Below are 13,425 nucleotides of genomic sequence, written 5' to 3'. Positions count from 1 at the left end.
TTGTTTGTGTTTCTGCTGGTCCGAGGGAGAAGGCGCTTCGCATTAAAGGAATGGGGGAAAGAAATGTGAATTGTTTTGCTCTCAAGAAAAGGACGCCACTAAAAGGAGTGATTACTGGGGTAGCAGTAAATGTAAAAGTTGACAAACTGAAGCGGAAGATTCCCAGTGTTTCTGATGCTTGTTGTATGGTGCGACGCAGACAGGGTGGGCGTAAGTGCTGAAACAGAAGAGTCATTGTCTGTTATTTTAAGTTTTGATGAGTCTGTGGCAACAGTGTGTAGGGGAGAGGTTCCTAGGTGTGAGAAGTGTGCAGAAGGGCATGAGACAAAGGAATGTGTAGTATTGGGGAAAGTAGTGGTATGTGTTAATTCTAAGGGTGCCCATGGGCTGGGGATCAGAAATGTCCTGTGTGAGAGAGGCAGTTTGATGTTTCCAGGGTTAGAGTAGTGCAGAAGTTGTCATATGCTGAGGCAGTAAAGGAAGTAGAGGAAGATGGGTCAAGGGATCCTGAGAGGAGTGGTGTGACTTGTAGACATGTACCACTACAAAGAGATAGGCCAACAAGTGATATTATGTTTCAGTAAGATTATATTTTTAGCATTTCTAGCAGTGGTTATCAACTGTGCTGCAGGGATGGAGCGTAAGTCTTGGAACATTGAGGTTGTGGTGGCAGTTGCAGAGAGGTATTTGGGTGTGCGAGAGAGTTTCAGGGTGTGTTAAGTCTTGGTGTCCCATCCTTTCAGGTTGTTGGCCTGAGGAAGGACTAAATAGATTGAAATAGTGGAGTACGGTGGTGTTATTTTTTATATATTTTTTGTGAGTGTTGTGTTAGATGGTAGGGTATTTGTTTATTTATGTTTTCAAGCAATGTATAAGGGAGTTGTACTCCAGTCTAGTAGGTTGGGGTAATGCAACATGTTTTGGATGTCAACCGCCGTTAAACCTCATCGAAGAAGATGATGGCTATTGTGTTTTTGCAACTGTTGCATGCCCACGTCGTTTGAGCCAGATGAGTCTCCGTAGCTAAGTAAACATGAGTCACGTGTGAGGAAGAGGAAATATTGAATGACAATTCTGAAAGCCACAGCTGTCGCCATCTAGCCACATTTTTTTCCCCTGATGAATATTGAGGTTGCAACAAGCGTCTGTACATATACATATACAATGCGTCTTTAAAGTCCAGACTTTGATCGCTCATTAGCTGTCATGTCACCCTGTAATTGTATGAGCTAGCTACTAGCTAATACCTGTGGCTAACGGCGACGGGTCGAAGAGCGTACACCTGTGCTAGCTATCCATTCATTTGTGAAAATATCCAGTACGTCAGTAGCTTGTTAGCACCCAACCCAGGGAAGGTATATCTTGACAGAATGCGATGGGAAACTGTTGGACTTATTGTTCTGGAATCTTCAGAAGAGAAGCAAACATTATACAACGAGGAGGCGGGTAAGTGATACGCCCTTTAAACCAACGTTGGCGAGCAAAGGTTAGCTAGGCACAAGTATACAGTATTACAGTATCAGCGTAAAAAAGATCCACGGTGTCAAGGCTTGTGCCGTGTTCAAAACAACTGGGAACTCTGACATCTCCGAGTTTAGAATGGTGTTAAAAACAACTCTGGAATTCCAATTCGGGAAGTGACTTCACGACCTAAAGATCACTGACGTTATACATTTACATTACATTTAAGTCATTTAGCAGACGCTCTTATCCAGAGCGACTTACAAATTGGTGCATTATGATTTCACCTCGTGTTCCCAGTTGTTTTGAAAGCGAAATTATAGCTACGAACCAGAGTCGCATGTCATATAACCTTACCTTTCCCTGCGAACTAGCTGAAGCGTTCCTCACACCACCCCTTCATGTGGGTTTTTACATACACTGACACACGGCTTTGTAAATGCATGGTGCATTTTATGCTGTATTCAATTACAATGGACTAATATGGAAAAATATTTTGTTTACACTCATTGCATCCAGCTTCCGTAAAGGAAAATTACATTTCTAAGTAGGTTATAAACTGCAGGCTTGATGTTATTGATATCAGTTATTACAGTTGTGATGCCAGGCTGTATCTGAGCAATTCCATGGTAAGAATTATGCTGAGACTCAGATTTTTCCCATTAAAATGTATGCCAAACAAAAACCAATGATTGCAAAGCTAAACAAACCACGCAACTCTATGCACAAGGACAACTTAACAATTTCCACTGAACATTTGACAAAAACACATTTATTTGAACAATGCAGATGCAAAGTTTGGTAACAGCATGACTGCACCAACCACCATTCCGTGTCATTTCAGCAAGCCATGACATCCACCATCTAAGATTGTAAAGAAATTGTTTCTGTAGGTAAGAACCCGATATTAGCATTCCTGAAACATTATTTTGTTGAAATATAATTTGATAATTGAGAAATTAAGCTAATTGATTGTGCCCCAATTTGACCTTTTATTTTTAGGGTTCACAAAATATTAAACACATAGTACCCAACATCCAATTTGGACTAAACTATACTTAGCTTGAAAATAAAGAAAGAAAGAAATACCCTAACACTACACTAACAAAAACATGTATACAAAAATAACACCACCCTACTCCACTATTTAAATACATTTAGTCCAACCTCAGGCCAACAACCTGAAAGGATGGGAAACCACCACTTAACACACTCTGTAACTCTTCTGATGTCAAGTCTCGCACTTACAAATACTGTACGTCTGCAGCTGCCACCACAACCTCAATTCTCTGCGACTTACGTTCCATCCCTGCGGTACAGTTGATAACCATTGCTATGAATGCTAAAAACGAAATCTTACTGAAACATAATATCACATAACATAATATCCCTTCCCCTTGACCCACCTTCCTCTACCTTCTTCACTGCCTCAGCATATGACAACTTCTGCACCACTCTCACCCTGGAAGCCTCAACCTGCCTCTCTCACACGGGCCATTTCTGATCCCCAGCACCATGGGCACCCGACAACTAACACATACCACTACTTTCCATAATGCTACACATTCCTTTGTCTCATGCCCTTCTGCACACCTAGGAACCTCCCTTTGACACACTGCTGCCACATGCCCATAAGCTTGACACCTGTAACAACAGATTTGGCACAAAGCTCGTACAGGGTAACGTGTGTATATCCTAACATCACTTTGTCAGGCAAAGGCTCGACATCAAAACTTCAAAAGAACAGACAATCACTCTTCTGCTTCACCACTCACACCACCTTGTCTGCGTTGCACCAAACGACGAGCGTCACAAACACCGGGATTCTTCCACTTGGGCAAAGAATCATTGGTCAACTTTTACATTTACTGCTACCCCAGTTATCACTCCTTTCAATGGCGCCCTTTTCTTGAGTGCAAAACAATTCACATTTCTTGCCCCATTCGTTTAACGTGGAGCGCCTTCTCCCTCGGACCAGCAGAAACACAAACAATTATCACAAGACCACTTCTGGTTAACCTCACCGATTCCACAGCACCCTGCTCTGTTTTCACCCACGGGATGGGCCGCAAAGCCGCACACAGAAGACAGACCCAGGGGGCTCCGCCGCCACCACCACCACCACCACCGCCCCACACTTGGTAGCACAGATAATGGAGCTGACTAGGGAAACGTTTCCCGCTGTTCTTAGTTCCAGGCTGCACGGTCAAACTACAACAGATGAACTCCTCTTTAACTAGATGCCACTGTTCCGGCTTGTGCCAACACCCATTTATCCATTTCACTGGTCTCATTTCTTTTCAACTTTGTGTAGAAAACGAATAGCTTTTGCTCATGATGAAAATAAATTGTGCGGCCAAGCCAGTCCTCGATGAAAGCATTTGTTTGTCCTCCTCTCAGCAACCTAATGCTTCAACCCAACTCTCCTTGAATAGTCTAACAAATGGCATCTCTCTGAGAGGGCTATCCCCATCATGCAATTCTGATATTTAGACGTCCTACAAGCCCAAAACTTTGGAGAAATTGGTTAGTGACTAAAATGTTGTGACAACCCTAATAAAATAATACAATTATAAACCATTCATGGCAGTCTTTTTTTCAATAACATGTGATGTGACATTTACCATTAAAACACAGCCCACCCAATACCATTACAAAACACTATGCAATGTGTGTTTGGGCCTTTTAACATTGAAGACCATTAGAGACCATAACATTGAAACCATTAGAACTGCTGTATCCTAATGGTTTGTTTTTTCGCCAGTAATGGTCTAACTAATCCAGACCTTAATGGAAGTAAACCACACACTGAGGGTCTGTTTCCTAGACACCAATTAAGCCTAAGAGAAGGACCAACTGAATTGCTTTCCTGGGGGACTGGCTTGAATTGTGAGGATGACAACTTTTTTTTCATCATGAGCAAAAGTTTTTGGTTTTCTACCCAATGTTGCAAAGCAACAGATGTGATCCATTTAATAAACACAAAGAGACCAGCAAAAATTGCTTAAAGGGTGTGGTGACAGTAGCGGTAACAGCGTCATCTATTGGGCAAAACGTGGTACTTTAACAATGCATGGTAAATAATGTAAGAGACTTCAATCAACTAATTTCTCTGAACATGGAAAAAATACCGGATTCACAAGGAATAAATTACATAGGATGAAGACTTAATACTCCAAGCAGCAGCTCCATACTACTTGTACTTGTCAGACAGAATGAATACTGTATACTGGTTGTCCGGGGTTGGATTGTGGGTATCTTTGATAATTATATTGGATTCCTCGTGTCTTAGTCATTGTTAGGAAGATTTATGGTCCAAATCGGATGTAAAGGTACTGTATTTATTGAAGATTATATTAGGATTAATTCAAATGGCCAATTTGCATGCAAACAAATGGCTTCATATCTCAGCTCAAATTATAATTCAACAAATTAATGTTTCAGGAATGCTAAGAAACATAAGATAACTACAGAAACTATTTTGTAACAATCTGAGTCTCAGCATCAATTGCCCGTCTCTTCTGTTGAAAGAACTCGCTATGAATGACAGTGACCGAAAGCATCCTAAATGGATGTCAATGTTGTCAAATTTCTGTCCATACAGGTCCAAATACTTTAGAAGCAGTACAACTGGGGAACATTACACAATAGAGGTATGATACTTACATTTTTTCTGGAAGTAGGCCTATGTCATGTTTCATCATGCATCATTTGGTTGGAAAAACATGATGTACTTACAGTGCAATTCTGTCTCCCCACAGTTTGAAAACCTTGTTGAGAGTGATGAGGTAAGTGTGTGAACATGTAGAGCATATTTGTTAGATTGTAACAATCCGAAAGTGTGCCATTGGCTGACGATACACTGAAGACACGATGATTGTGGGCCTGTTCTGGATGATTCTTTGCCCACTTTTAGTATTTTTACGTTGTCTCATTTTAATTTCAGGCAGAGAGCCCACAAAGCTGTCCCAGGTACGTGTTTGAAACTTTTTTTGGGGGACAGACGAATGCATATCAGATGAATAATGTTAATCAGGGCTTTAACCAAGATGAGCTTGAGGTAATGTCTGTTTAATTTTGATACCAGGCCTATCAGTGAAGATGAGATCATCCACCTGAAAGAGCACCGGTATACTGCAATTTCTGATCAGCAGAACTTGATAGACGAGAAGTTGCAAGCAGAGGTAGGCTTACACAAGAACAGTGCCTCTGAAAGGGCTGGAGAAATCATAGTACCTTTTTTTTTTGCTTACAGATAATGGAAGGTTCAATTCAAAGGTCATTACACTTCCTCGTTTATGAACTTTGTACTGCCTTTCATGTAGCAAGATACAGTATCTAAGATAAGTTTATGCTTAGCCCACGTGCTCATAGCAGCCTTATATTTTGGTTGATTTTAAATTTATTTTTTATTTGCTTTTCAGAATTGTTTTGCAATTTTGGTTTTCTGTTCTCAACTCTGTTCTTTGTTTTGTCATTTCTGCTCAGTTATTAGCACAAGAGGAGAAGTTAAGGCTAGAAGAGGAGGCTAGAAATGCTGCCCAGCGTGAGGCCGCCAGGCTGGCACGCGAGCGCAAGCTAAAGGAGGTGAGGCGGCCGTTATTGAGTGCGCCTGTCGTCCCGTCACTACCATGTTCTGCCTCACGCACCTTTTCCTTGGCTCTACCCCTGCTTCTTTCGATTAGTGTTGCACACTACACCAGAACTTCTGTACTTTTTCCATAATACCACATATCAAACAGTTCGGTACTAGAATTGTTCGGTTGGTTGTTCTATGTGGCTCATGTTTGGAGATCAACTAAATGTATTGCATTTATTAAATTCTGTAATTCGCTAAAGTTTAACATAAGACCTGAACAGAACGCATCAGTGATTTGTATGCTCTGCCACTTTCTGAAGAGGCAATGAGAATGCCCGTCTGTGTGTGGTAGCCATTAGTGAAACTAATAATGAGCATCTTTGTTTAGATGGAAAGGCTTTCCCAAAAACCTTTCTAAATGAAAAGTTTATGCCTACCTGGCAGAATCATGATTATTGGCATCAATCCAGTGGCCGCTTGTTTTACAAACTCTATCACGTGAGCTACAGAAAAACCGCTAACCAAACAACCTAACCAAACAACCATGCCACCTGCATGAGCACTTAAATTAAAGGGTAACTACATTCAAATCTAAACCTCTTAGAATTTTCCCAGACCTCGAAACTGGTCTCCTAATGTGGTTTAAGCATTGTTATGGACTTAGAAAAACAAAATTGGATGTTCGTGGTACTAAACCTGGTATCGGGATAGAAGCCATGTTTCTGGTATCGTGAAACACTAGTCTTTATTACCACTTCAAGTACATAATATCACAAATTGGTGGTCCATCCTTTGTCAATCTAAAGAACTGTAGTCGATGGTATGTCTCTCAATATGAATTTGTAAATCGTACCCCCAGGCAAGTGTCCTTTGAAGTAGTGATTTGCCTCAGTTAATTCACACAAAAAGGGAAAGGCATTTGTCTACACTTCATTTCTTAACCTCAAATTAGTCTATGCATCCATTCATTTCCATTCTTTTGATATTTGAGTTGTTTCTCAAAGCTGTGCTTTTTTTATTGTTCGTTCCACAGTTTTTCCCTTGGTTAATTCCATTTTTTACATCTGTGTTTGCCTATCTGCCACCTTAATTTTAACACAGCCGGCAATGGCACCATGTAGCTAACAAGTCTTCAGGTGATCATTATTTACATTTACATTTTTGACCAAGTGTTTTTCTGAGGTATAATTTATTTTTCAAAGCAACAGCTTGCACAACGGAAAAAAAGCAAGGCAGAAGTCCAAGGTGGCGCAGCCCATCCAAGAAAGTGAGTATATAAACCAAGTAAAAATGGCTACCTCAAGGTCCATGTGTGTCAGTGTGGTATGACCATGAAATTGAGTTGTTGACGGTTTCTCCTCCACTGGTTGGACTCTGTTCTAGGCATGGCTCAGGTGAAGACTTTGATGTCTACCTACAGCATGTGAAAGTCATGTCAGAAGCCTTCAGGAGCAGCAGTGAGTCCGCTATTTCAGCACAACCATTTTCCGTAGCCTATATATTATATTCCGTGTTTGAAACGGTTCCTCTCAAATTGTGCATACCAACATTCTATTTTAAGATAAAACACTTTCGGGGATCCCTGAAAGTTAATCGTCATGCCTCATTGAGACTTTTTGCTCTTTGAAACCACCTGTGATTTGATAAGCCAGTGTTTGTGTAATCAGGGCTGTCCTCTGAGACTAATGTGATCACTCCCAACACGGAGAGCAGCTGGGACTTCAACACCAAGACCCGCTCCACCAACGATGACGGAACCTCACTGGACCTGGAGTGGGAGGACGAGGAAGGTGGGGGCTTGTGTAATTACTTATTGTCTTTTTATTGTCCCCTTGGCTGTTTTGTCACATGTCAAAAAATACATTCCCTGAACTTACTGTGCAGTTTCATTGAACAACAACAGTAATTGTTGAATTCAACCCTCTCAAAACCACCAGTTGAATAGCCATGTGATGTTTAACTAGACGTATCAAATTGTCCTTGTCTTCAGGGATGAACCAGGTGGTCCCAGCGTGGGAGAGGTCTAAAACCGAGGAGGACATACTCCGAGCGGCACTCCGGCCGGGCAAGAAGCAGACGACCAGCGGTACGGCCTCCACCTCTGAGGACTCCAACGCCCTGGAGTGGGAGAACGACTTTGTAAGCGCTCACGGCGAGGATTATGCTGAGGAGAATGCAGAGGACTCTGAATACGAGTGCTTTGTCAACCCCGTCATGGATATGCACACCCCATCTGTGGAAACACCACCGGTAGAGATAACTGCACCGGAGACTGAGAAGAGATAGTCCCCATCGCCTGGGCATCCAGAGTCAAATCCTAATGTTAGACCACATTGTCAATGTTTGATTATACACCTCATCAACTTCAAATGTGTTTGTTTGTCCTCATTGGCTGGTGGACCAGTTTTTATTTGACAATCTTCTCTTGTGTTAATTAAGCCTTAGTTGGCAACGTTTTCATGTCATCCAGTGCATTATTGAATCAAGTGCAATTTTCAGATCTAGTTTGGTGTGATAGTGATTGGGGTTTTATTTGTGAGAGGGCTATAGTGTTTTCACAGTTAGAATGAACTGAAAACAACATAGGGACACATAAAATAAAAGCAACAACAACCTATCAGTGCCTGAATCGCTAGGAAATAAAACTCTCATAAATTGTTAACCAGGTCATAGGACAGTTAGCTGATGAGGATTTTGTCTGTTAGCAAGTGAATATTTTAATCAGTGGTTCATAGCTTGCCAGTTGTCTGTTATGGAACATGTAGAGAATCCCTAATGGAGTGGAGTATATCATAGCTTGCCAGTTGTCTGGTATGGAACATGTAGAGAATCCCTAATGGAGTGGAGTATATCATAGCTTGCCAGTTGTCTGGTATGGAACATGTAGAGAATCCCTAATGGAGTGGAGTATATCATGTAGCAACTTGTCTGTACACTCCATGTGTTTTTAATCGAAAAAATGCAAGTGCTAAGATTTGCGATTTTTGTTTATCCTCTCAGTTCCAATTAACAAGTGACTCATCATGGACACACAGTACTACATTTTGTTATTTGTTAGTTTGAAACAAAATGTGTGCCAGTCAAATGCTGCTCAAGTTATGGACAAGTTTGTGTGTCCAACATTTTTATTTGTATTATATACAGTGAAGGTTGGCTAAATCACATTTGTAGAATTCCTTAGTCCCCTATGTACACATTTAAATCTTACAGCGACAGACTTTTCTATTCTTTTTTTCTTTAACGTTTAGGATTGATTTGTCATGGTGAGCAGCTCGTGAATAGTTTTATTTTACGCTCAAGACCAGCCGATTGCAAGAGAACATGGCTTAACGAACATCTGTCTCCAGCACTGCTCCTCCCAATGGCACTGCCAATAGCGTACAACTTGGGCTCCAACTCTTCAATCTCACCTTTTATTTCTGATTTAGCACAATCGGACATTTTTCAAGACCTTTTAAGAATGTAACCCTGATCACTGGAAGTGGACATGGTTGTATTTGATTGAAATGGTTGATGTGAAGACAGGAATAACGAGGAACTGTTTGGAGACTACAGTATGCTCTAGGAGGTTTCTAGAAATGGACCAATACGTGTATATATCATTTCTTTGTGTGCACTAGTAAATTAGTTTTTGTCTTCCCTCACTGCAAAAGGGGACCCTCTCACTACACCCTTATAATGTGGAGATGATGTGCCTACTTTGGAGGCTTTTGCTTTATTGTACAGAATACTGTCTCACCTTGATTTTGCAATTGTTGTGATGTTTGTGACAACGGCGATTGTCCCCCGTAGTGCAGCCCTACTGTACCTGGGGAATCCAAAGCGCCACCATTTAGGTTGTTTCACCCTATTGAGAGGGAATTTAACTTTCCTTTGTTTGTACTGCCTGTAGCTTTACCATCCTAGAAACACAAGCCATTTGATTTTAGCAATCAAAGTGTCATCATAATTGGGGTGAAGAATTCCCACAGCTGCACCATTGGCCCAACTCCAAATCGGACCTCATATTTGTCTGGCATCAAACTCGATTCACAATATTTTGTCCACAGAAAGTGTTCAGACTGTAATAATTGGAGGGATTGTAATTGCAGCTTATCTATGCACTGTTTGATTTACGTGAACTGGTGGGTCCAATCACTGATTGGTTTATAGTATGTGTTTGTAGTGTTTTCTAAGGATACTGTCCTTTTTTAAACGTAAGTTAGCGTGGTGATAAGGGTTGGACACCGTACATTATGGGTGCAATCGCAAGGATGGATTAAACTGCCGTGTGCTTATTTCAAATCATTCCACTCTTTAGAAATATATTTGTTACTGAGAATAATGTAAAGGGGTTTCTGAAGTGAACCAGTTTTATTTGGCTACTTTTGAGTCATAGCACATACTATGACAATTTACCCTTTTCAATGAACCTGCTGATAAAGGACCTGAATCCTGATTTGAGATCCAAGCATGTTTTACACAGATTGGACACACAACTCTCATTGATATCAATGTTTTTGTTTCATTGTTCACAGGTTAGGATTACACCCATAGTCATGAGCCTTTAAGTATTTGAATACTATTGCAAACAGGATGTATCAACACCTGTGCCATTCTGTCAATACCGTATGACGTTTTTTGTTCAATTTGACTGCAACTAAAATAAATCCTACATACCTTAATCTGTGATAATATAAGGTAATGTGTAAAAATGCACAATGCTGTATAAACAGTGTAGTTTTAGTGTATTGTATAATTGTTATTTTTATTTACATGTTTGTCTTTTACCAAACTATCTAAATATCAATTTCTGATGCAATGTAATACAGAACACAAAAAAAAGTATGGGTGGTGAAATCTCCAGCAGGTGGCAGTATTGCTACATGCATTCTTTGAGATTAAGTATAAGTATATATATAGTAAGTAACCTGAATTACAGTGCCTGATTGAAAGACAACTGTAGTCCATGGAACAACAACATCCCAGTTACTCACTCTACAAAATGTCCCAAGTGGCTAGAAGGAAGCTATTACTTATTGCTGTTTGGCAACCAGATACTGTACATGTCAGACAAAATACTGTACCCCAGCAAATCTTGTAGCTGGATGGAATTTTGAGCACTATCTTCCAGTCAGGACATGAGATAAAATGGTGTGTGTTTTACCCAGTGTGTTAAGGGAACACCTTTCCTCGGACAAAATGTTGTTTCCTAACCTCCACCATGGAAGTGTGAAGGTGAGGAAAATCAAGACAAACGGCAGACTCGAGACAATCAAAGCCTTGCACCCGAAAACCTAGTTTCCCTCAAAGGATTGTGGGAGTTGGCAGGAGATAAATGAAAGGAGAGAACAGCTCAGACAATAAGAGCTCTGCTTTACTTAATTACTTTGAAAGCTTCCTTTTCTTGGATAACAAAAGTACTGTACTGTTACAGTAAATGCTTTACCTTCTTGAACTGTTAATGATCATTAAGAGATTGTTGTCATCTAAAAATAGCAATACAGTTTCTAGTAGAACATTTTCTTTCTGGCCAACAGCAGATGTGACTCTTATTGTAAAGTCACATATTGAATCCATACAGCAACAGCAGTTTTTTTCTTACTCTTTCAAAACATTTTGTGACCCTTCAAGGTGCCGCATTATGGGACAAAAATGGCATACACCTTTTGATTGTTACCCATGTTACACTATTTGGAGCCTTTTTTAAATCAATACAAAAGTTGAAGACTATCATTCCTGTCACAGGTGTCATAGCTGACGTAACAACATCTTAGGGATAGTCTCCTTTTTTCCAATTTTCGTCTCAATGACATACCCAAATCTAACTGCCTGTAGCTCAGGCCCTGAAGCAAGGATATGCATATTTCTTGGTACCATTTGAAAGAAAACACTTTGTTTGTGGAAATGTGAATTGAATTTAGGAGAATATAACAATAGATCTGGTAGAAGAAAATATCACCATCTTTAATGTTTAAGAGAAAGGTCACAGTTCAAGGCATCACTCTGGTTGTAATTCCGATAGTGTCCACAAGACGGCAGTAGTATGTGTGCAAGGTTTCCGATGGATAACTTGAAGTATGAGTGAACTACAAGACTTTTAGTGTGAAGTCCCCAGGTACATTTGTGCAAATCGTGGGAGACATTCACATTCACATTACATTTGTCTGTAAGAATATTGTCAAATCTGTATAATTGGACTTTGATTTAGCTTTCCAAGTATTAGTAGCCATATTATAAGTTCAACATTTGCAAAACAACCACTTTTCATAACTGAATATCCTTAAAAATGTTGTCCAAAATGTAAAGGCATTATGTCGTACAAGGTTAGTTTTACGACATATACATGTTTTCCGGATACTCCCGTAAAGACTAAGCTGTAATCGCTGCCAAAGGTGATTCTAACGTACTGAATTTACTCAGGGGTGTGAAAACTTATGTAAATTAGATATTTCTGTATTTAATTTTCAATAAATATGCTGGTTATGTTGGTTATGATGCTACAAGCTTGGCACACCTGTATTTGGGGAGTTTCTCCCATTCTTTCTCTGCAGATCTTCTCAAGCTCTGTCAGGTTGGATGGGGAGCGTCACTGCACAGCTATTTTCAGGTCTCTCCAGAGATGTTTGAACGGGTTCAAGTCCGGACTCTGTCTGGGCCACTCAAGGACATTCAGAGACTTTTCCTGAAGCCACTCCTGTGTTGTCTTGGCTGTGTGCTTAGGGTCGCTGTCCTGTTGGAAGCTGAACCTTCGCCCCAGTCTGAGTTCCTGAGCGCTCTGGAGCAGGTTCGCTGTACTTTGCGCCGTTCGTCTTTCCCTCGATATGGACTAGTCTTCCAGTCCCTGCTGCTGAAAAACATCTCTACAGCATGATACTGCCACCACCATGCTTCCCCGTAGGGTTGGGGCCAGGTTTCCTCCAGAAGTGATGCTTGGCATTCAGGCCAAAGAGTTATATCTTGGTTTCATTAGACCAGAGAATCTTGTTTCTCATGATCTGAAAGTCTTTAGATGCCTTTTGGCAAACTCCAGGTGGGCTGTCATGTGTCTTTTACTGAGGAGTGGCTTCCGTCTGTCCGTCCTACCATAAAGGCCGGACTGGTGGAGTACTGGAGAGATGGTTGTCCTTCTGGAAGGTTTTTCCATCTCCATAGAGGAACTCTGGAGCTCTTGGCAATTTATTGCATGGAATAGCCTTCAATTCTCAGAACAAGAATAGACTAATGAGTTTCAGAAGACATGTCTTTGTTTTTGGCCATTTTAAGCCTGTAATTGAACCCAAAAATGCTGATGCTACAGATACTCAACTAGTCTAATGAAGGCCAGTTTTATTGCTTCTTTAATCAGAACAACAGTTTTCAGCTGTGCTAACATAATTGCAAAAATGTTTTCTAATGATCAATTA

The 13,425-nt window shown here is 40.6% G+C and overlaps 1 protein-coding gene across 2 annotated transcripts; it reads left to right on the top strand.

Annotated features, from left to right (window-relative positions):
* The first annotated feature begins 722 nt into the window (after window positions 1-722).
* ap1ar (adaptor related protein complex 1 associated regulatory protein) lies at window positions 723-10,704 on the top strand. 2 transcript variants are annotated; one of them, XM_046295664.1, is made up of 10 exons: window positions 723-1,446; window positions 5,066-5,114; window positions 5,223-5,249; window positions 5,408-5,433; window positions 5,549-5,645; window positions 5,950-6,048; window positions 7,243-7,307; window positions 7,424-7,497; window positions 7,708-7,830; window positions 8,031-10,704. In XM_046295664.1, exons 1-10 carry the CDS (start codon window positions 1,376-1,378, stop codon window positions 8,324-8,326), a joined length of 927 nt encoding a protein of 308 aa, XP_046151620.1. In that variant the 5' UTR covers window positions 723-1,375; the 3' UTR covers window positions 8,327-10,704. The 2 variants fall into 2 exon arrangements, with proteins under 2 accessions (XP_046151620.1, XP_046151622.1); XM_046295666.1 differs by having other exon boundaries at window positions 887-1,446; window positions 7,249-7,307; window positions 8,031-10,329.
* The last annotated feature ends 2,721 nt before the right edge of the window (window positions 10,705-13,425 follow it).

Source organism: Oncorhynchus gorbuscha, linkage group LG13, assembly GCF_021184085.1.
Source record: "Oncorhynchus gorbuscha isolate QuinsamMale2020 ecotype Even-year linkage group LG13, OgorEven_v1.0, whole genome shotgun sequence".
NCBI classification, from domain to species: domain Eukaryota; kingdom Metazoa; phylum Chordata; class Actinopteri; order Salmoniformes; family Salmonidae; genus Oncorhynchus; species Oncorhynchus gorbuscha.
This window is presented reverse-complemented; position numbering and strand designations above follow the sequence as displayed.

Excerpts from the sequence above, each read along its gene's own strand:
- ap1ar (XM_046295664.1), top strand. The coding sequence starts at position 1,376 with ATGGGAAACTGTTGGACTTATTGTTCTGGAATCTTCAGAAGAGAAGCA. Across the intron at positions 5,115-5,222 it reads GGGAACATTACACAATAGAG|TTTGAAAACCTTGTTGAGAG; the intron begins GTATGATACTTA and ends GTCTCCCCACAG. Across the intron at positions 5,250-5,407 it reads ACCTTGTTGAGAGTGATGAG|GCAGAGAGCCCACAAAGCTG; the intron begins GTAAGTGTGTGA and ends TTTTAATTTCAG.